The sequence below is a fragment of the Neoarius graeffei genome, chromosome 10 (genome assembly GCF_027579695.1).
Source record: "Neoarius graeffei isolate fNeoGra1 chromosome 10, fNeoGra1.pri, whole genome shotgun sequence".
Lineage (NCBI taxonomy): Eukaryota > Metazoa > Chordata > Actinopteri > Siluriformes > Ariidae > Neoarius > Neoarius graeffei.
Window position 1 is genome coordinate 59373512 of NC_083578.1, and position 23169 is coordinate 59396680.

Genomic DNA, 23169 nt, shown 5'->3' on the forward strand with positions numbered 1-23169 from the left:
ATGGCGCGGTATTTAAAAGGTTGGTACCAGTAAACTGGAAATATCGTTAAAATTCACTGGTAGTGTATGTTCATTATGTTTGTAAGAATAAAACAACAGCTCGATATTAAGGAAAATGAGTCAGAATTGAAGTGTTTCCCTGGGCTTTATAGTCATGAAAGACTGCAACAACACTGCAGTCGTTTTTCTTTTCGAGGCAAGAGCACTTGTTTTCTGTGAAACAGGCATCAGTTAGTTCCTAATGTATTTTCATATACTTTTACCTTCATGCTCTGAAGACTTCAGTGTGTCTTGCAAATACTCGTGGGATGAGTTACAGGCTCTTGGTCGGAGACAGAAATGAGTGTGCAAGCGGCTGGCTGTGACTGAGAACGACTTCAGTGACTGTGTGATAGATTACCTGTGTAATTATAGAGAAATTGAGGTGAGCGAACATGAAAGCGCTATAATGGTAATGGGAAAGATATCAACTCAGTTCTTACTAGATTAGATTAGATAGAACTTTGTTGATCCCTTTGGGAGGGTTCCCTCAGGGAAATTAAGATTCCAGCAGCATCATTACAGGATAAACAGAGAATAGAAAATAGAGAAAAAACTTCTAGATAAATTGAATTAAGTATTTACATATAAAAAGAATAAGATATGGGGAAGAGAGGAAGGGGCGGCACGGTGGTGTAGTGGTTAGCGCTGTCGCCTCACAGCAAGAAGGTCTGGGTTTGAGCCCCGTGGCCGGCGAGGGCCTTTCTGTGCGGAGTTTGCATGTTCTCCCCGTGTCCGTGTGGGTTTCCTCCGGGTGCTCCGGTTTCCCCCACAGTCCAAAGACATGCAGGTTAGGTTAACTGGTGACTCTAAATTGACCGTAGGTGTGAATGTGAGTGTGAATGGTTGTCTGTGTCAGCCCGGCGACTTGTCCAGGGTGTACCCCGCCTTTCGCCTGTAGTCAGCTGGGATAGGCTCCAGCTTGCCTGTGATCCTGTAGAACAGGATAAAGCGGCTAGAGATAATGAGATGAGAAGAGAGGAAGGGGGGGTGGCCAGCAGGAGAGAGATTGCACATTGTCCGGTATTGCTTATTGTTAGGCTAGGTTACTGCTCCTTCCCATCCTCTGTCCTCCTGTTACCCCCCCCCCCCCCCGAGAGGAGTTGTACAGTCTGATGGTGTGAGGGACAAAGGAGTTTTTAAGTCTGTTCGTCCTGCACTTGAGAAGGAGCATTCTGTCACTGAACAGGCTCCTCTGGTTGCTGATGACGGTGTGCAGAGGGTGACTGGCATCGTCCATGATGTTCATAGACCTCTGCCACTGTCACCAGAGAGTCCAGCTTCATGCCAACCACAGAGCTGGCCCACCTGATCAGTTTGTCCAGCCTGGATGTGTCCTCCTTGGATGTGCTGCCCCCCCCAAGCACACCACAGTGTAAAACAGGACACTGGCGACCACAGACTGATAGAACATCCACAGGCGTTTCCTGCAGATGTTAAAGGACCTCAGCCTCTTAAGGAAGTATAGCCTGCTCTGTCCCTTCCTGTATGAGTGATTGGTGTTGCAAGTCCAGTCCAGCTTGCTGTCCAGCCACAGCCCGAGGTACTTGTAGGAATCCACAGCCTCCACCTCAACTCACTCAATCAGAACTGGTTGTGACCTTGGTCTGGACCTCCCAAAGTCAATGACCAGCTCCTTGGTCTTTGAGGTGTTGAGCTGCAGATGGTTCCTGTTGCACCACACAGCAAAGTCCCTCACCAGGCTCCTATACTTCTCCTCTCTGTTGTCACTGATACACCCAATGATAGCTGTGTCATCGGTGAACTTCTGAATGTGACACAGCTCCGAGTTATAGCAGAAGTCCGAGGTGTATGGGGTAAAGAGAAGAGGGGCCAGCACCATGCCCTGGGGTGCTCCGGTGCTGCTAATCACAGTGTCAGACGTGATGTCCTTCAGCCTGACATACTGTGGCCTGTCGGTGAGGTAGCTGGAGATCCAGGTGACCAGGCAGGGGTCCACTCGCATCCTGTTCAGTTTGTCCTGAAGCAAAAGGGGCTGGATGGTGTTGAAGTCACTCGAGAAGTCCAAGAACAGGATCCTCACTGTGCCATTTCCCTTATCCAGATGCGAGTGGGCTCGGTGTAGCAGGTAGAGGATGGCGTCTTCAACACCTGCCCGGTACGCAAACTGCAGACAGTCCTGGGCATGTTGTACCTGGGGTCTGAGGAGGCTGAGGAAGAGCCACTCCAACGTCTTCATCAGATGTGAAGTGAGCGCCACTGGTCGGAAGTCATTCAGCTCGCTGGGCCGATTCTTTTTGGGAACTGGAACGATGCATGATGTCTTCCAGAGGGTGGGCACTCTCCCCAGCTGCAGGCTGAGGTTGAAAATGCATTGGAGTGGTTCACCCAGCTCAGCAGCGCAGGTCTTCAGTAGTTGGGGACACACCTTGTCCGGGCCTGCTGCTTTCCAGGGGTGAAGCTTCCTCGGTTGACCTCTGACCTGGTCTGCAGTAATGCATGGAGGAGTCTGTGTTGAGGAGGGGGCTGCTGTGATGACTGGGGGGAGGTGTGTTGAGGGAAGAAGGAGAGATGGCTGCAATGAGGGAGAGGGTGGGGAGGACATGGGCTGGTTGAAGTCATTCAACTTGTTTGCCCTCTCCACTGTCCCCTCAACGACTCTGGTCTTTGTATTGTGGCCTGTGATGGTTTTCATACCTTCCCAGACCTCCCTCATGCTGTTCTCCTTCAGCTTTTGCTCCACCTTTCTCCTGTAGCTGTCTTTAGCTTCCCTCATGCAGCGTTTCACCTTCTGCTGTGCTGCTTTCATCGCCTCCCTGCTCCTGAAGGCGGCCTTCTTCCTGTTGAGGACAACTTTAACTTCCCTGTGTTACCCATTGCTTGTTATTAGGGTAACACCATACAGTCTTAGCGGGGGAAACCATGTCTGCACAGAAGTTGAGATAATCCGTCAGACAGTGTGTCAGCCCCTCAGTGTCCTCACAGTGTGGGCTAAGCAGCACATCCCAGTCCGTGATGTCATAGCAGTCTCTGGCATCTTCCATTTTAGGGGACCACCTCCTGATGGAGCTAGTTGTTGCAGACTGCATTTGAACCAGGGGGGTGTACTTCGGCTGTAAACGAACCAGGTTGTGGTCAGATTTCCCTAGTGGGGGGAGGGGTGTGACTCTGTATGCATCCTTCACATTAGCATACAGCAAGTCAATTGTCCTGTTCTTCCTTGTTGGACAGTCCACAGCCTGGTAAAAGCAGCCACAGTAGAGTCCAAAGTAGCGTGATTAAAGTCCCTAGAAATTATCATAAATGCCTCAGGGTGCTGTGTCTGCAGCCTTGCTGTGACAGAGTGAATCCTCTCATGTGCAACGACTGCGTCTGCCCTCAGAGGGATGTAAACACAGATGATCACGTGACTGAACTCCCTCAGCAGATAATATGGCCGCAGGCTAACAGCTAGCAGCTCCAAGTCCGGGCAACATAAAACTGTCTTTATGGCGGTATGTGCTGGGTTATACCAGCAGTTGTTCACGTAAATGATTAGTCCCCCACCTTTGCCTTTCCCACATGCTTTAATGTCTCTGTCGGCTCTCACAGCAGTGAATCCCCACAGGTCCACATTGGCATCCAGTACAAGGTGTGTTAGCCATGTCTCCGTAAAGATAAACAAGTTGCTCTCCCGGTAAATCTGCTGGTTGTTCAGTGCGGATAGCTCGTCGACCTTATTCGGCAGCAAGTTCACGTTCCCCATGATAACGGAGGGAATGGATGGTTTGTAGCGCCGCCGGTTGTCCGCTAGCCTAGCCTTTAGCTTAGCCCCGGCTTTGCAGCCCCTGGATTTCCTCCTCAGCTCCGCTGGGATCGGGTGTCGTATCCCAGCTCGTCCCATTGTTTTCAGGGCCAGCAGCTCCTCTCCCGAATAAGCAAGAAACCTGGCTCCTGGTTGCGTGTTAGTTAAAAATATCCATGTGATATAAGTAAAACACACTGTCTTCGTAAGAAGAGCAGAAAAGTAAAAAATGTGGGAAAAAAGAGGTTTAAAGAGCTAAAAACTACAGAGCTACTGGAGAGGCAGCCGTCTCCCACAGCGCCCCACTACTTTTCTTGTTATTGATAAATACATGTCTGAACATTTTATAATTGACATTTGTTCATTTATATATTACATTTTATATCCCTCATCAAAAAATTCCCGTGCAGGGATTGGCCAAGGATGGCTCACGTGACATAGTTTCACTACTGATTAAGCAATGTATCTCATGACATCAAAAATAAAAAGAATGAATATGGTGCGAGTTGGTCATGGTATATCCTGGATATACCATAAACTGACGTGACAATTTCAAGTTATTCTTCGTGTGCAACCATGTGACAAAAACAGTGTGACATATGCACCCGCCCTCATGTTGGATGATATACAAATCCAGAATGATGTCTTTTGATATTCTAATTACCTTGCCCGGGACGGAGTCCACTAGCGGGCGAGGTATTTGTTTTCGGTCGGGTTTTTTTTTTTTGTTAATGATATTTTGGGAAAACGACTGGATGAAACTTTCAGGATAGATGGGCATTGGTCTCAAATAGAACCTCCAACATTTTGAGGGTCATCTGGTCAAGGTCACCAAAAAGGTCAAAATTGTTTTTGTTGTGGTTACTGCCTCATATAGAGGCGCTAGCCACTATGTCATCGTGCTGTAAGAGTGTAACAGTCTCACACTGCGCATGTGCATAGACATGTTCTGATTAAAGTGGCCGGTGAGTGTATACAGTTCGGTTCACCATTCAAAATAAATGGACTAGACTAAAGAAATCACTTTCAGACATGTTTATGCTTATTACAAAGGGAAAGTTCCACTGAGCTCTAGCGCCGGGCCATTTCCGAGAAATAAGAGTTTGGGTCATGGCGACAGCGTGTATGTGTCAGCCTCGGTTCAGAGGGTTTCAGTTTCAAAAACTGTAAGAGTAGAGTAATATAAAGTACAGACACTTGGTATATTTTACTTCTGTGATTTTTAAATTATTCATTTCTGGATTACACTTCATTTTTGTGGCTACTGCCTCATACAGTAAATATAGTGGGGCAAAAAAAATATTTAGTCACCAATTGTGCAAGTTCTCCCACTTAAAAAGATGGGAGAGGCCTGTAATTTTCATCATAGGTATACCTCAACTATGAGAGACAAAATGAGAAAAAAAATCCAGAAAATCACACTGCCTGATTTTTAAATAATTTTTATTTGCAAATTATGGTGGAAAATAAGTATTTGGTCAATAACAAAAGTTCATCTCAGTACTTTGTTATATACCCTTTGTTGGCAATGACAGAGATCAAACGTTTTCTGTAAGTCTTCACAAGGTTTTCACACACTGTTGCTGGTATTTTGGCCCATTCCTCCATGCAGATCTCCTCTAGAGCAGTGATGTTTTGGGGCTGTCGCTGGGCAACACAGACTTTCAACTCTCTCCAAAGATTTTCTATGGGGTTGAGATCTGGAGACTGGCTAGGCCACTCCAGGACCCTGAAATGCTTGCCCGGGCAGTGTGTTTGGGATCATTGTCATGCTGAAAGACCCAGCCACGTTTCATCTTCAATGCCCTTGCTGATGGAAGGAGGTTTTCACTCAAAATCTCATGATACATGGCCCCATTCATTCTTTCCTTTACACGGATCAGTCGTCCTGGTCCCTTTGCAGAAAAACAGCCCCAAAGCATGATGTTTCCACCCCCATGCTTCACAGTAGGTATGGTGTTCTTTGGATGCAACTCAGCATTCTTTCTCCTCCAAACACGACAAGTTGAGTTTTTACCAAAAAGTTCTATTTTGGTTTCATCTGACCATATGACATTCTCCCAATCCTCTTCTGGATCATCCAAATGCTCTCTAGCAAACTTCAGACGGGCCTGGACATGTACTGGCTTAAGCAGGGGGACACGTCTGGCACTGCAGGATTTGAGTCCCTGGCGGCGTAGTGTGTTACTGATGGTAGCCTTTGTTACTTTGGTCCCAGCTCTCTGCAGGTCATTCACTAGGTCCCCCCGTGTGGTTCTGGGATTTTTGCTGACCGTTCTTGTGATCATTTTGACCCCACGGGGTGAGATCTTGCGTGGAGCCCCAGATCAAGGGAGATTATCAGTGGTCTTGTATGTCTTCCATTTTCTAATAATTGCTCCCACAGTTGATTTCTTCACACCAAGCTGCTTACCTATTGCAGATTCAGTCTTCCCAGCCTGGTGCAGGTCTACAATTTTGTTTCTGGTGTCCTTTGACAGCTCTTTGGTCTTGGCCATAGTGGAGTTTGGAGTGTGACTGTTTGAGGTTGTGGACAGGTGTCTTTTATACTGATAACGAGTTCAAACAGGTGCCATTAATACAGGTAACGAGTGGAGGACAGAGGAGCCTCTTAAAGAAGTTGTTACAGGTCTGTGAGAGCCAGAAATCTTGCTTGTTTGTAGGTGACCAAATACTTATTTTACCGAGGAATTTACCAATTAATTCATTAAAAATCCTACAATGTGATTTCCTGGATTCTTTCCCCCCATTCTGTCTCTCATAGTTGAAGTGTACCTATGATGAAAATTACAGGCCTCTCTCATCTTTTTAAGTGGGAGAACTTGCACAATTGGTGGCTGACTAAATACTTTTTTGCCCCACTGTATATGCTATATTCACTGTATGGACATGGTATCAGAAAACAATTTTATTTATAAATACTAGTAGCCACATGTACCCATAGGGTACCTATTATTATTTTTATTTTTTTTTTCATGATATCTTCTTTCATATTCATCATAAGCGTTACCAGGCAAGATTTGTTTTGCCTGGCAACACTTGTTATTCTTGTTTTTATCCCCTTCGGACATAACGTGTACGATTGCTATGGAACTTCATGTGTACGTTTTTCCTTGTCTGAAGGGGTGGGTTGGTTAGATAGATGCCAAAATCCTAATTTAAAAAAATCCTAACAACCCCCCCCCCCCCCCCCCCCAAAAAGCCACAATTCTACAGACACTACAAATCCTAACCCCACCCCCATTCTTAATGTCTCAGACCAGTCAAATTTTGTGATTTTGCAAATTCTTTATAATGGAAAAATAACTCCTTCAGACATGATGTGGACAATTGAACGCATGAATTTCCATAGCATTTTTCCTTGTGTCCAAAGGGGTTAAATTATTAACCCAACAAACCTTTACATTTCAAACAATAAATATCTTTGACAAAATAGAGTACAAACAGTCTAAAAGCATGCAATAAAAACATTACTAAGCAAGTAGTACTATTTTATGCTAATTCTATTTCCTTTTCATAGACAAAGTAAAATCACTCTGATCAAAAGGAACAATCGATGGAGATAAGTAACACAAGGCATAGCATACTTTGGCAATCTTAAGTTAAGGGTTGTTTTACAATCAGGGTACAAAGTTTGTGTCACAGGGGTCCAAAATTCAAATTGATTCAAACTGGTTCTTGTACCAGTGTTTAAGTGAAGGACAAGTTAAAGAACAGATTTCAGGTAATTTTTTGACGTGTGTATGGTAGTTTTGTGTAATCTGCTATAAGATAAAGAAGATTAAGTGTAGCTTTAAGCAGGGCTGGGAGAAACAAATGAAGTGATTCTCGGAGGGGACATTTTTTTTTTGACAATTCAGAATCCACTACTTCCATAGTGCTTTTAAATATAAGGCTATAAGCTTTGTGCTAGTTGTCTCTAATATTTATGTCCCAATATCTTGACCACATTTTAGGATGAAAATAATCATTTTAGATATGTTATTTTATATTGAAAAATTAGCTGTCTCGGAGAGGACTTTTTTTTTTTGACACAATTACATACTAATTTGATCAAAATAGTCTGAAAACTTACTGGCATTCAACATTAAAACTTAACTATGTTTCCAATGATATGGAACCAAATATTTGTTTTATGGTATAAAGAATGATGTAAGTGCATCCCTTTTGGAGCTACCTGTGGTCAAAAAAGCACTTTTTCTAAATGACACAAGTAATTTTGCTAAATATGACCTATATTGCCATACATTCATCAAAAATAACGTTATCACCAAATTTTTTTTTTGCATGGTAAATAGAGCTATCACAGGGATACAATAAACAACCAAGTTTATTTAGTCAAGCCTTTTGATATTGAAGATAATAAGTGTTAAATGTGATTTTTAGCTTGCGTACCCTGATTGTAAAACAACCCTTAAATCAGCTTCAATTGTGGTATGTTGTGCATTTCCAGCGGGATGGGCTCTGCATTCGGCACTCGACTTTTACGGACTTTCCCCTGAAGATGGCGTCTGGAGAACAACTACTTCAGGTAAGGTACTGGCTTTGTTACTCTTCTACACACTCTGTCCGTGCACTTGCAGAGCTAGGGACATTTCATTTTTGTTTGTAGGAACCCTCTACTCACTTCCACAGAACTGTCATGTTGTTTTGAGATTTGCAATGGTTTTAAAACTAGCGTTTTGTATCGGCAAAAAGACATGCCCCGCACACTGCCGTGTTAGCACTTTCCGGTTGAAATCGCAAAAAGCGAACCGTCTCAAAACACATCCGATTGACGTGATTGTGGTAGCAACTCAACATATGCACTCCCAATAATGCAAAAATAGACCTAGAAAGCATATCATTCCGGATTATTCCTTTAAGTTCTACCAATTCACAAGTCATATCTCTGTTGCACTGCTCCATATGAGATATTTGTAACCCAGTGAGTTCCTTCTGGTAGTCACTTTTAGTGCGCATCTCTGCTGGGAGGATTTCAGGTACAATTTCATTTGATTGTGGTACATCTGGAAAACAAAAAGTGCAGAAGTAAACCGAAGTTACTGGGTTACTAGAACGGCATCGCTACTCTCTTACCTGGCAAAGTTGACCCACATTGTTCTCCTTGTGTATCCAAGCTCTAAGGTTTGCGCTGCTTCTAATCTGGCTTTCTTGGCAGATCTTTCATTTGAATGAATGAACCTTTTATTGTCACTTAGGGCGTATTCACACCTACGTTGTTTGGTCCGGACCAAACGAACCAAATTTCCCTTGGTCCGGACCTTTTGGGTTGGTCTGAATACAAGCCACCGAACTCTGGTCTGGACCAAACAAGCGGACCGAGACCGAGCTGCAAGGTCAGACTCGGTCCGGACCAAAGGAACCCTGGTGCGGATCTTTTGGAGGTGTGAAAACAGACCGGACCTAATCTGACAGTTTTGCTTTTTTGTACCTCGGGAGCTTCCATCGTTTGTCGAGCATTATGGGAAACAGAGTCTTGACACTCCACCGCAAAGTGCAAACACTGTTTCGGTTGTCAAGGGTCGTTCAGTCACCAGTGGTAGGCGAGTACAAAAAATGAGTAGGGGCAAACGTGGGCTGAGGAAGAAACGCACACCCTTGTGGATATATGGGCAGATGTCCACATATCTGAGCTTTTGGAGAGAACACACAAAAATGCCGACGTGTTTGCTGTATTCAGTGAGAAAATGAAGGAGAAGGGGTTCACGCGCTCCCCAGAACAATGTCGGCTAAAAGTGAAGAAACTCCGTCAGACATTAAAATCAGGGACATTCTTTCAAAAAGTGGCAGTACTAGCGACGCAAAAAAGAAATTCATCTACTGCGTGAAGAGCCAGAACTGTCACAACATGATGTGCGCTCATCAGCGCTATCCTCCGTAGCCGCCTTGCCCTTTGTCGTCGTCGTTGATAAATTACTTGTACAACAGCATAGTAATCGCACAATTGTGAAAACAGTAAAAACTGGAAAAAACATATAGCTTTGATGACATTAAAAAGAATAACAGCACGGAAAGCCTCCATGACTACTTTTGAACTTAACGCTTTGTGCGCGTGTCGTCTCTGACCAATAGCTGAATGACCTCAGGGCGCGTGGCTTTGTTGACAGATTTTGGTCCGCTTGCTAAAATGTACAGTGTGAAAGCGAACCGCACCAAAATGAAAAAAAAAAACATTTGGTTCGGACCAAAGCAAGTGAACTATCGAACTATCCTGGTCTGAATACACCCTTAGTCACAAGTACCAGCGAAATAGCGAATTTATCCTGTTGCTTCTTGATACTGCGAGATGAGTTTTCGTCTTGATCTTATTGTGTCCTAATTTGAGTGTTGGTGCCCAATCTGGATTGGTTTTATCGCGTAGGTTTGCCGGTGCTCCTGCAAGGTGAGAAGCAGAGTGTTCACATTAAAGATCAAAAGCTCAATTTAATAAGCAGAAAACAGCTTTAATTAGCAATGAACTCTTACCAGAGTTAAAGTGGTTACCATATGTGGGTGTAATTAGCTTTTTCCTCGGTTAAGTCCTAATGGTATAGGTTTTAGAACCACAGCGCATGGCCTTCTCTGGGCAGGTCTTCATCTGTTTTATCGCTGTTTTTAATTATTTTGGGAATTCTGAGGAACCGTTTCTCCTTTTCACGAGTAGCATTATTACCGCAATTTTATCCCCCACATAAACTAGGCATTGTCCTTCTTCAAAGGCAATGAAATAAATTTAAAAAAATCACAAAGCATTGCAGTAGCTCACACGTGAAACACTGGTTCCTGGTTGTTTATCATCCAACATGATGGACTTCTGGTTTGGAAAATAAGTGTGATGTCACTTGCACACAAAGATATCTGGCTGACTCGAGTCACAGTTGTGGCACCGCGAGCATTTATGTGTGTAGATCTACGCATCATGATCATGCCTGGTGAGGCAAGCGATATCATGGTACATTGCATATGTGCAGGTCGAAGGTCACACTAATGTAAACAACAAATATGGCTGCCTCCAGTGAGTTAAGATTGAATCTCAGCATAAACACTTTTTTAGTTTGGAATTTTTTGATGAGGGATATAAATCAGTTATACTATGCACTGGGAATTATGGATTCTCTTCAGTGACTAACTCCACCCCTCACAAAATAATACTATACCAGTCACCTCAGAATTTCAACCGGATTCTCTCAGTGCATGATATATTTGATCTTTTCTTTTTTCCATATTACAAATGTACTGTGCCCCTGTGTAGAGTCAGGAGTTTTTCCTGGTAAAAGGGAAAGATTACTCTGAGTCAGAGAACACATGAGAACCACACAAAATTCTCTAATGCCCCGGACTCCTCCAGCAGGACATGCGTTTAGCATTACTTCATGCTAATATACCTCTGGACTTGAGCTCACTGGATGCCTCTGCAGTTTCCTTCATCTTCCAGAGGGCCAAGCAGCATATGAAACTGCAGCTCGAGGAGGAAGAACTGAACTGAGTCTGTCAGCACAAGGGATATCAGGAACGACGTGGACCTGGACGGCCCTCCCAAAGCAGTCATGTACATCAGCGGCTATAAGGTTGGGGGAAGGGTGCAGCTCAATGAAGCAGCAGTAGGACGTGAATGTACAGACTGTATTAAAGCGCCTGTAGACGGCCGCTGTGCTGGAGTATCAGATAACCCTATAGCATATAATGACAGCATGCAGGTGAAAATCAGGCCCGGTATGCCCATCTATGAGTGTAACTCACTGTGCCAATGCGGGATAGACTGCAAAAACGGAGTGGTGCAGAGGGGCATTCAGTATGACTTGTGCATTTTTAAAACGGCTAATGGAAGAGGCTGGGGTGTGTGCACACTCGAGAAAATTCCCAAGAATTCTTTCGTCATTGAGTACCTTGGGGACGTGAGCGCTCTGAGTTTCACCTGCTCATTGGGCAGACACTTTTGCCAAAAAAAAAAAACTTAGAGGTCAGGCAGAATACAATGCTAGATATAAGTTTCCATCAGCTTGGCAGAAACAAGTCAAAGTTGTAGGAATAACATAAAAAGCCACAATTAAACACATGGACAGGAGTATGTGTTAGTTATCTTGTGGCAAAATACTGTACTATGTCTCCCTTTCTGTATCACTGAAATACTATAAAATGCAACAAGCAGAACCAGGGTTACCATTATTTCCTTGGCATTCCTCCTGGTTCTCTGGTTTCCTCTCACTTTCCAAAAAACATGCCAGTGAGAGGATTGGCTGCAATAAATTTCCCCCTAGGTGTGAATGAGTGTTTAAATGTGTGTTTGCATGGAGCCCTGCGATGGACTGGTGTCCCATTCAGGGTGTATTCCACCTCACACCCACTGTTCTTGGGATTCACCAGAACCCTGACCAGGATAAAGAGGTTACTGAAAAATGAATGAATAAAAGCAGAATCGCCATTTAAAGGTTCTGACTGCAAAGTTGAATTCTGGGCAAAATGTTCTATTTCTAGTGCTGTTTGAGTTTCGAGATGTTTCGCTGCTGCACACACCGTATACTCTGTGTCAAAGTTTTGCGGAGATAAAATGGACCCTGTGTTTTTACGATTACAAAAATTTCCGAAGCAAGCAAGCAGCAATATCATGTGACCACTGTGGGGTATTTTGACCTACTTTTAACAAAAACACGTTGGCTTGGGTAAACATGGCAGACTTCGCTCTCCTGCCAGCTAAAAGCCTGCAGAAAAGAAAAGCCTGTCTAATGAGTGCAACTGCAAGATGGAACGAGGTTAGATCCATCCGTTATCCATAACCACTTATCCTGTGCAGGGTCCTGGGCAAGCTGGAGCCTATCCCAGCTGAACTATGGGTGAGAAAAGCGGGGTACACCCTGGACAAGTCCCCAGATCATCACAGGGTTGACACATGGAGACAAACAACCATTCACATTCATACCTACAGTCAATTTAGAGCCACCAATTAACCTAACTTGCATGTCTTTGGACTGTGGGGGAAACCGGAGCACCCAGTAGAAACCCATGCAGACATGGGGAGAACATGCAAACTCCACATAGAAAGGCCCCTGTTTGCCACTGGGCTTGAACCCAGAACCTTCTGAACAAGGATAGATGATGTCATTTTTCTGGAAAGATAACTAAATCTTTCTTGCTAGTACTTATCTATCTTAGCCTTAGAATGCATGGGATCGACTCCACGGTAGCGAGTATGGAACATGACATCGTAACTGCGGATTTGTTTATCCAGCCAAGCTTTGTGTTTGATGATGACCGGCATAAATGTACATGATTGATTCTGTAAGCCCAGTTTAGTGTATCTACAGAAAGTTGTAGAAGTTACATCTAATAGAACAATGCCAGAGACCTGGAGTGCTTTTGGATGTAATAACAGATGTGGAGATAAGCCTGGTTTAACTTTTCATTGCTTCCCGGTAAACCCAGGAAGATGAGAAAAATGGCAAGCTGCAGTTAAACAGGAAGCCTGGATGACAACAAAGCATTCCCGTGTGTGTGGAGAACATCTTATATCCAGTTAGTGTGAAAGCTCTGCGTAATGTTCAAATGTACATCTGGACGTGGGCTTTGGATGTGTGGCGAGATTAGCAGCATGTTTATGTACTGATAATGTAGACGATGCTAAACACCATAAATTATGCTAGATCTAGGCCCTGGCTTGTTTATTACTGTTAGAAGACCATGTTTGAGCTTATCTTTGTCATAAGGTGATTTTCTTTATCGGGAATTTCCCATAACATTCCAGCATGCAGCAAACCTGCCTTGAAATATTGGTAGGCATCTGTACTTTTGTCTACCTTTAGCATCTTTGGTGTATTTAGAAGTCCAAATACTAAATAGTTCAGAATGTCGTAGTGTCCCAAATCCAGTAGCTTGTTTGCCATACACTTTTCAAGTGGAATAAATAAATTTGTGGGTAAATTAAGAAAAAGAAGCCTTTATTTTTGTCACATGTACAATCAAGCAGAGTGAAATTCCTCCTCTGCATTTAACCCATTTGAAGTGGTGAATGTGTGCGCACCACACACACCCACAGCGAGAGAGCGTGCACAGTGGGCAGAATAAATAATAAATAAATACATTTGTGGGTAAATTGTATGGATTTGTGATGCCTGCATGTTTCAGCTTTTGGATGTAACGCGATCTGCTGGTATCAAATTTTTAATCGGCATGATGTTTTCCGCACGTCACCATCTTGGTGTGATGCAGTTCCATAGTTATACTAATTAGTTAAAGCTCTTCGTATTCTGCTGTTTCCGTAGGGCCATACTATTTACCTCAAGAGGTAGGAAAATGGTCCCAAAACAGAGAAAAGCGACCCTCAGCACGTCAAAATGATCACATCTCATCCACATTATATTGTTCTTGCGAGACACAGGAAAATGGCATGCACAAAAAAATTAGAAAATTTCAGATGACCTTGCTGTCAGGACCTTTTAAGCTGCGTTTTGCTGCTTCTGTCTCTGAAGAAATGCCTTGTAAAATTGGTATAAATCATTTATTTCTTGTCAACTGAAAAATAATCACCCAGGCTGCTGCTGCTTCGTTGTAGACTTCTTCTAACTATTATTAATAAAAACTGCATGCCATTTGAGGTATTTTTCTGTGACCTGTTTACAGGCTCCACGTTTTCACTCTGGGGTGAGAGAGGGGATGTGACACATGAAAAATATTGTTTTTAATAATTTTCCTTGCTCACGTGCATGGTTACATCAAGTCACTAAGTGGGTGTGGCAGTGGGGGCATGGCCAAGCGTCAGTCTGTGAATGGAGGGTGGAGTCAGGGAAGGTGAGTGGTCGTGTCACTACACCTGTTGTCAATTAACGTGTTTGCGTGTGTCTCCTCCAGTGACCGCGCCCTATAAAAGGAGAGTAAGAAGAGGAGGTCGGTGCCGAGGGCTCGATAATAGCTTGTGTATGTGTGTGTGAGGAGAGTTTGAGCTGTGTGCTGAAAAGCAGCAATAAAGAAAAGAATTAAGAACACAAATGACTGCCTGCCATGCTTCTGTGCTCCACCCACATCAGGGTCTCGCAACAGTGGTGCTGAAACCTGGGACGAGTGCAGAAGGGAACAGCCCCATGGAGTCCTTGCCATTCAAGGACCTGATTCATGCCCTCGCCACAGCCCAGCAGAACCTACACCAAGTGCTGGTTGCCCTCCGAAAGGAGCAAGAACAACGGTCCAAAGCCTTGGTGCTGGCCCAACAGGAAGACAGCCAGGCATTCCAGCACCTGGGATAAGGTGGGGAGCGGATCCTCCCCACCTTATCCTAACGAAGATGGGTCCGTACGACGATCCGGAAGCCTTCCTCGCACTCTTTGAGCAAGCAGTGGAGGCGTGGGGTTGGCCGGTCGACCAGCGCGTGGCGCGCCTCCTCCCCCTGCTGACGGGCGAGGCGCAGCTGGCCGCACTGCAGCTCTCCGCCGACAGCTGGCTCGTGTACGCGGACCTCCGACAAGCCATCCTCCAGCATGTCAGCCGCTCCCCAGAGCAACAACAGCAGCGCTTCTGCTCGCTGCGCTTGGAGGGGGTCGGCCGACCATTCGCATTCGGGCAATAACTCTGGGATGCCTGCCAGCAGTGGCTGAGGGCAGACGACCGCGACACCAAGGGAGTGATCGACCTGGTGACACTGGAGCAATTTGTCGCGCGACTTCCGGAAGGAACGGCGGAGTGGGTCCCGTGTCATCGCCCGGTGTCGCTGGACCAAGCTATTGAGCTGGCAGAGGACCACATGGCGGCAGTTCCGACGGCAGGAAGGCGTGCCTCCTCTTTCTTCTCCTTCTGCTTCCCGTCCTCGCCCCATTCCCCCACTGTGGAGGCGGGGGCTGGCTCCCTCCAGCCGGCCCAGTGCACCCGTGGTGTTCTCCCGTTTTCCCCTTCCTTGTCTGTGTCTTCTCTCCACCAGGTGAGTGATATCCATAACACCAGTGTAGAGGGACAGCCTGGGCCGGTGTGCTGGCGCTGCGGTGGAGCCGGGACATTTCCAACATCAGTGCTCCGCGATGGAGGTGGGCGCAGTGGTCTGGGTCCCCGACACTCCAGAAACCGCCCTCGATCAGGCCGGAGCATATCGTATACCGGTAAGTGTCCAAGGGCATATGTACCAGGCTTTGGTGGATTCCGGCTGTAACCAGACCTCAATCCACCAAAGCCTGGTGCAAGGTGAGGCATTGGAGAGAGCACGAGTGGTGAAGGTGTTGTGTGCACGCACGGGGATGTTCACAACTACCCTTTGGTGTCCGTCCACATTCTATTTCGAGGGGAAAAGCATAGTGTAAAGGTGGCGGTTAACCCTCGTCTCACCCACTTGCTGATTTTGGGGATGGATTGGCAGGGTTTTAAGGAGTTAATGACGCACATAGTAAGGACTGGGTCCTGCAGTAATCCGTCTGGGGAAAGCCCCGGAGTAGCATTGGCGGGAGAAGCTGTCACAGAGTCGTCTACGTCAGCACAGCATCAGGGCGATATGCGGAGTGAGGAGCGCCCCGCCCCTCCTCCCTCTCTCAGGGATTCCCTTGGGGATTTCCCGTTCGAGCAGTTGCGAGACAGGACTCTGCGGCATGCATTTGACCAAGTGAGAGTAATCGATGGTCAAATTCTCCAGCCAAATGCAATGCCGGCCTTCCCCTACTTTGCTATTATTAAGGATAGGTTATACCGAGTGACGCAGGACACTCAAACTGGCGAAAAGATAAGTTATTAATTCCAAAGAGCCGCCGGGAACTTGTATTCCAGGCGGCTCACTTTAATCCCATGGCCGGACACTTGGGTTAGGATAAAACACTAGCCCGAATATTGGCCAGGGATTTGCAGGGATGTCTGTCGGTGGTGTGCGGCATACCGCGAATGCCAATTAGTAAATCATGCGGCCACTCCAAAAGCGCTGTTGCGCCCTCTCCCTTTAATCGAGACCCCTTTTGAAAGAATTGAGGTATTTCACCTGACGTCACAGGGTCACGTGACGCCCCGGTGTCCACCATTTTGAAGGTCAAGCTAGCTAATGTCAACAACATAGTAGCTTTTATGTTACTGTAGCAATGTTTATGTTCAGTCATTTGGATGACTGTTAAAACCTTTCAGTCTCAAGTTTTTCCTTTACTGTATTTACTAGTTTACTGTAATTATGATCCGGCAGCTATTTACACCGGATCCAGTGTAAATAGCTGCCGGAGCGCGCTCCGGCTTGCTCCCCCTCAAATTAAGCAGCGTGCTCCGGCTTGCTCCCGGCGTACTCCGGCCGAGGTTCCGGAGCACGCTCCGGCTTGCTCCCCCTCAAATTAAGCAGCGCGCTCCGGCTTGCTCCCGGAGTGCTCCGGCCGAGGTTCCGGAGCGCGCTCCGGCTTGCTCCCCCTCAAATTAAGCAGCGCGCTCCGGCTTGCTCCTGGAGTGCTCCGGCCGAGGTTCTGGAGCGCGCTCCGGCTTGCTCCCCCTCAAATTAAGCAGCGCGCTCCGGCTTGCTCCCGGAGGCAGCTATTTACACTGGATCCGGTGTAAATAGCTGCCGGATCATAATTACAGTAAACTAGTAAATACAGTAAAGGAAAAACTTGAGACTGAAAGGTTTTAACAGTCATCCAAATGACTGAACGTAAACATTGCTACAGTAACATACTAGCTACTATGTTGTTGACATTAGCTAGTGCTAACAGCTAGCTGCTAGTACACTGCTACAACACTGCTACAACACAGTTGCTACAGTTCTTGGTCATTGCCTGGTAACAGCAAATTTATAACGGGCCATGTCTCAACAGACTAAGAAGTTATTTCAATGACATTTAATAACATTTTGTTTATCCTGAGGACCGAAAGTAAATGAAAATGTGAACAAACCTTAGCTGTAATAAGATGGCGACCACCAGCTCCAGGGACGACCCACTGATGTAGGCATGTTACCCAGCCTGACACAAAATATTTGTAGGTATCCAAACTCTTATACGCTTTCAGATCAATACCTGTGTATGGCGATGGGTTTTTAACGACATAGGTATACAGATCATGTGGGCTGAAGTCAGGTAAAGACGAGGGCTTCGTGTACTTCCGTACGTCAGTGAACAATCCTGGTGGAAGCAGGTAAACGTCGTTCTCTAAGCCTGCTAACCTCAATTTTTGCAAATACCTCTCCCTCTGCTCGCCCTGTAAATGCCCTACGTCGCTGGATAGTGAAGGTGTTTTCTGCATCTCGCTCCTTTTTCTTTTATGTTTTTCGTTTGTCGCCTTCCTCGCATTCAAACTGATTCGAGCCGTGACGTCCAAAATGGCAGCCTAACGATGCATCACATGACTTGGTCACGTGGGTGAAAAACCTCAATTGGGATGGATCTCATCGGGCCATTAGATCGGTTAGCACGGGGATATCGCTTTATTTTAGTTCTGGTGGACTATGCAGTGCAATACCCTAAAGCAGTGCCTCTTCACAATATCTAAGCATGCAGTATTGCAGAGGCGCTCTTCCATTTTATTTCCCGGGTCAGGATTCCGAAAGAAATCCTGACAGACCAAGGCACTACATTCATGTCACGCACACTGCGCGAGCTGTATGGGCTACTGGGGATTAAACCTATCTGCACCAGCGTCTATCACCCACAATCTGACGGCTTAGTGGAACGTTTTAATCGAACTCTCAAAAATATAATTTGAAAGTTCATAAGCGAAGATGCATGTAATTGGGATAAGTGGCTCGAGCCCCTGTTATTTGCAGTACAAGAGGTCCCGCAAGCCTCCACAGATTTTTCACCGTTTGAATTATTATATGGGCGTAAGCCACGTGGCATTTTGGACGTGCTACGTGAAAATTGGGAGGAGGGACCTTCACCTAGTAAGAACAAAATTCAATACCAGGGTTTTTGATTAAGTGATCAATACTTGATTAACCATATACAATATGCCAAGAGACCCGAACCACAAAAGTGAAAAAGGCCAGTAATTACACTACCTGGCTAAAAGAAAGTCGCACACTCTTTGTACAATTTCGTTGCACAATATTTGTTTGGGCTGCCTTTAGCTTTGATTATGGCACGCATTTGTCGTGACATTGTTTTGACAACCTTATGCAATGTCACAACGTTTATTCCCGTCCATTAATCTTTTTTCAGAGATCTTGTATTGATAATGAATCAATCAGTCCACTCTGTAAAGTCTTCTCCAGCACATTCCAAAGACTTTCAATAGAGTTAAGGTCAGGACTCTGTGGTGGCCAATTTGTGTGTGAAATGATTCCTCATGCTCCGTGAACCACTGTTTCACAATTTGAGCCTGATGAAGTGTGGCATTGTCATCCTGGAATGTGTCCATGCCATCAGGGAAGAAGAAAAATCCACTGAAGGAATAACCTGGTCATTCAGTACATTCAGGTAGTTAAATGACATTTATTGCCCCATATTGTTGCTGAGACTCAACCTGACCAACCCCAGGTCATAACACTGCTACCAGAGGCTTGTACAGTGGCCACTATGCATGATGGGGGCATCGCTTCATGCGCTTCCCTTCTTACCCTGACACGCCCATCGCTCTGGAACAGGGTAAATCTGGACTCATCAGACCACAGGATCTTTTCTCCACTGCTCCAGAGTCCAATCTTTATGCTCCCTTCCAAATTGAAGGCTTTTCTTCTGATTAGTCTTTCTAACAAGTGGTTTTCTTACGGCCACACAGCTATTTAGTAACAATCCTGTGAGTTCTCATCACATTGTGCATGTGGAAATGCTCTTAATTTCACTATTAAACATAGCCGTGAGTTCTACTATTGATTTTAAGGTCAATCAAGATTTTTTCCGACCACATTTCTTCGACAAAGTTGATGGTTCACCACTATTTTTCCAGGTTTTAATAACATAACAGTATTTAACCCAATTCCAGTAATTTCAACAATCTCCTTAGTTGTTTTCTTGATGCAGGCCAATATTTTGACCCTTCTGAAACACGGTAAAATTTTTTCCATGACCACGGGATACATCTTCTGACATGGTTGTTTAAGAAATGAGAAGCTACTCACTGCATCAGTTAGGGTTAAAAGTTTCCAGCTGAAACACATCAGTGAAACACTGCAGTAATTATCCAATCAAAGGCTCTTAAAGGGGCTGGCTCACCCTTCCCAGAATCGAGTTCGTTGTTTTTTGGTTTGAAAGCACGTGACCACTAATCTGCAGCCACTCTGTGCAGAAAAACCTTTGCAAATTCACTGTTAGTGATCCCTTCAAAATGGACTTCAAACTTTTTCTTCATCTGCATGCCATACATGGAAATTTTAAATAGAATATGCCCAACATTTCCTTTCCTTCATGCTGCCATCATTTTGGCCATTAGATGGCCAAGGCCAGTTCTAGTACATTACAACAGAATAACTGCCTTTGTTTAAAATGCAAGGTAATAAAATAGTGTGGTTTTTTTTTTCTTTCCTGCTGAGATAACTGCAATTATTCTATCCATATTCACTGAATATGAGCAATCATGTGCTCTGATAGCCTAGTAGTACAGTAGCCAGTCAGCTCATATACCATGAGTAGAGAAAAACAAAATGACGGAGCATGTTGCTGAACCAACCGAGGATAAGATAAAAACTCTACTCGAAAACAAAACCCCAGAAAATACAAAAAAAGCAACAAAATGTGGAATAAGTGTGGTAAGAACATATCTTTCCCCCCCAAGTATTATTATTAATAATAATAATAATAATAATAATAATAATAATCTCATATCTCAATCTCTAGCTATAATAATAATAATTATTATTATTAGCATTTTTCACAAATTGCTCGTCATTTCACCGGTTTGTTTACATTCTAAGTGGAAATGATTGTCTGAAATTTTGTATAAAGTTATTATTTATTGAATTTGCAAAAAATAAAAACTGTTTCTCAAAATCCAGTGAATATGGATATTCATTCATTCATTCATTCATTCATTATCTCTAGCCGCTTTATCCTTCTACAGGGTTGCAGGCAAGCTGGAGCCTATCCCAGCTGACTGCGGGCGAAAGGCGGGGTACACCCTGGACAAGTCGCCAGGTCATCACAGGGCTGACACATAGACACAGACAACCATTCACACTCACATTCACACCTACGGTCAATTTAGAGTCACCAGTTAACCTAACCTGCATGTCTTTGGACTGTGGGGGAAACCGGAGCACCCGGAGGAAACCCACGCGGACACGGGGAGAACATGCAAACTCCACACAGAAAGGCCCTCGCCGGCCCCGGGGCTCGAACCCAGGACCTTCTTGCTGTGAGGCGACAGCGCTTACCACTACACCACCGTGCCGCCCTGAATATGGATATAAGAAAAGTTATTCCACCCAATCTTGTCGTACATGACTTCTAGCCCATTCGGTGTTGCGTGCCTCGTCCGCTATCAGCTCATATACGACTCATATCTTGGGTTTTTTTTGTTTCTTTTAGAATAACTGTTAAATAACTACTTTCACAAAATATTTTCAGTTTCATGTTCCAATTTTATGATCCATGGCATTGTTGCGGATTGTTTTTCAAACAGTGAAATTTCGATGAATGAGAAAATGGCGAATTGCTACTTGGTGCAGAGGCTTCTGGGAAGGGGAAGTCGGCCCTTTTCAGCACACCATTTTGCTTATTTAAATCCAAATGGCTTTTTTTTTTTGGCCAGTCAGTGTATTTTAAATTGTCCAGTTTTACGACCTGACTTCCTTTTGTATAAATCAGGAGCCACAGAAACCACATTTATGAGAATTAATCTGACATTGCCTTCTGTTGCTGTTTGTGGGCTGTGTATTTTTTAAAGGTCCTCACTGCAGAGGAAGCTGAGAGAAGGGGACAGATGTATGATCAGCAGGGCGTCATCTACCTGTTTGACCTGGATTATGTGGCTGATGTGTTTACTGTGGATGCTGCCCACTATGGAAATATTCCACACTTTGTCAACCACAGTGTGAGTGTGACCGATCATGTGCTGATTAGATGTCACTTTGCTGTGTTCCAGCAGACCATAACCATGCTAACAGTCCGTTACAGTCAGTTACAACTTATTTAATGGAGATGATCTAATTTGTACAAATGGCAGCCTCCTGGGACACAAAGCCATGACTCCTATCTATCTATCAATCAATCGATCAGATCAGTCATAGTCAAGATTTCTTCCTTTAAATGACCTAGCCTTCGATTTACCATGCAGTAGGTATAAAGTGTAGTCATTAGATGCTCTCTTTGAAGTTTGGCTACTTTTTCCATTTTGTCATGTTGCTTTTTTTTTCTCCTCTTTTTGGGGCAGTAAACTGGGCATTTATGTCTAAATTGGTATATCCCAGTATCTCACATATAACTTTAAACTACAAAGCTCATAGCTTGTTCCCAACCATGTTGCAGTGCGACCCGAACTTGCAGGCGTATAACATTTTCATCGACAACTTGGACGAACGGCTTCCTAGGATCTCTTTCTTTGCGATAAGAGCAGGAGAGGAGCTCACTTTCGACTACAAAAAGACAAGTACGCGTGTGACACTTTCGTAACGACACTTCATAGCAAACATATCCAGAAAGCTATGACTTTTTGGCCATACATTTAAAGACTTTAATTATTAATGAGTTTGTGGTTTATTCACTCATCTGCTATTGCATTCTTATGTTACAGTTGATGAGGTAGATGCAGAAAGCACCAAAATGGACACAAATTTCAGCCTCGCAGGAATGCTGGACAAGCCTATCAGTCGGATCCACATGGAGTGCAAGTATGAAGTACAGAACTGCAGGAAATACCTGTTTTAGGCCTGCCTGCAAAAACTATTTGTCCACCTTCTTTTCATGTTTTCCTCTCTACAAATACCTCTGGTGTAGTTTTTTTTTTTATTTACGTAATAGTTACCTTTAAGATAAACTACATGCACTTTTTCAGTGATGGTGATAGTAGTACAAACCAATTTCCAATTATTTTGACAAAAACACAGATCAGTATTAAAACACGCAGTGTTGGTTTTAAATATTTATTTGGTTATTGCAACTCTAATTTTAACTTTAATAATATTGAAATTTCATTTAATTTGGGCAAATTTTACCAGTTATGCCCTTGATTATTGACAAACTTGTACTTTTGGCAATTTCGTCAAGGTGTGCTTGCTTTTTGAAATCAACTTCCCTCACGATTTTTACCCCCCCCGGCCGAAAGGCCCAAAGGGGGATTATGTTGTGGCGATGTCCATCCCAGGAAGGGTACTCACCTTCTGAAATCAGCTCCTCTCTCAATTTTATGGAGGAATTTCACAAAACTTGACAGGATTTTTGTTATATGTCGTTAATGCGCATATTGCAAGTTCGTTCAATTCAGTCGCATTTTACCAGAGTTATGGCAGAGTTGCCAGCAGGGGATATTGTGCTCTCAGAGCACTCTTGTTAGAAATGGTTTACACACTATTTTGTATTTGACGTGTTCTTCGTTGTACT

General features: G+C 44.4%; 2 protein-coding genes across 2 annotated transcripts in view; one reads left to right on the forward strand and one right to left on the reverse strand.

Moving 5' to 3' along the window:
- Positions 1-22640, forward strand: suv39h1a (SUV39H1 histone lysine methyltransferase a). Its single transcript, XM_060930825.1, is given in 7 exon segments — positions 1-19; positions 279-424; positions 11019-11269; positions 11271-11661; positions 21518-21664; positions 22099-22219; positions 22364-22640. Coding segments are annotated over 7 exon segments (1209 nt in total). The 3' UTR covers positions 22498-22640.
- The window catches only part of gpr173 (G protein-coupled receptor 173), a 100893-nt gene that overhangs the window by 63992 nt on the left and 13732 nt on the right, over positions 1-23169 (reverse strand). The gene's annotated exons all lie outside the window — the stretch shown is intronic.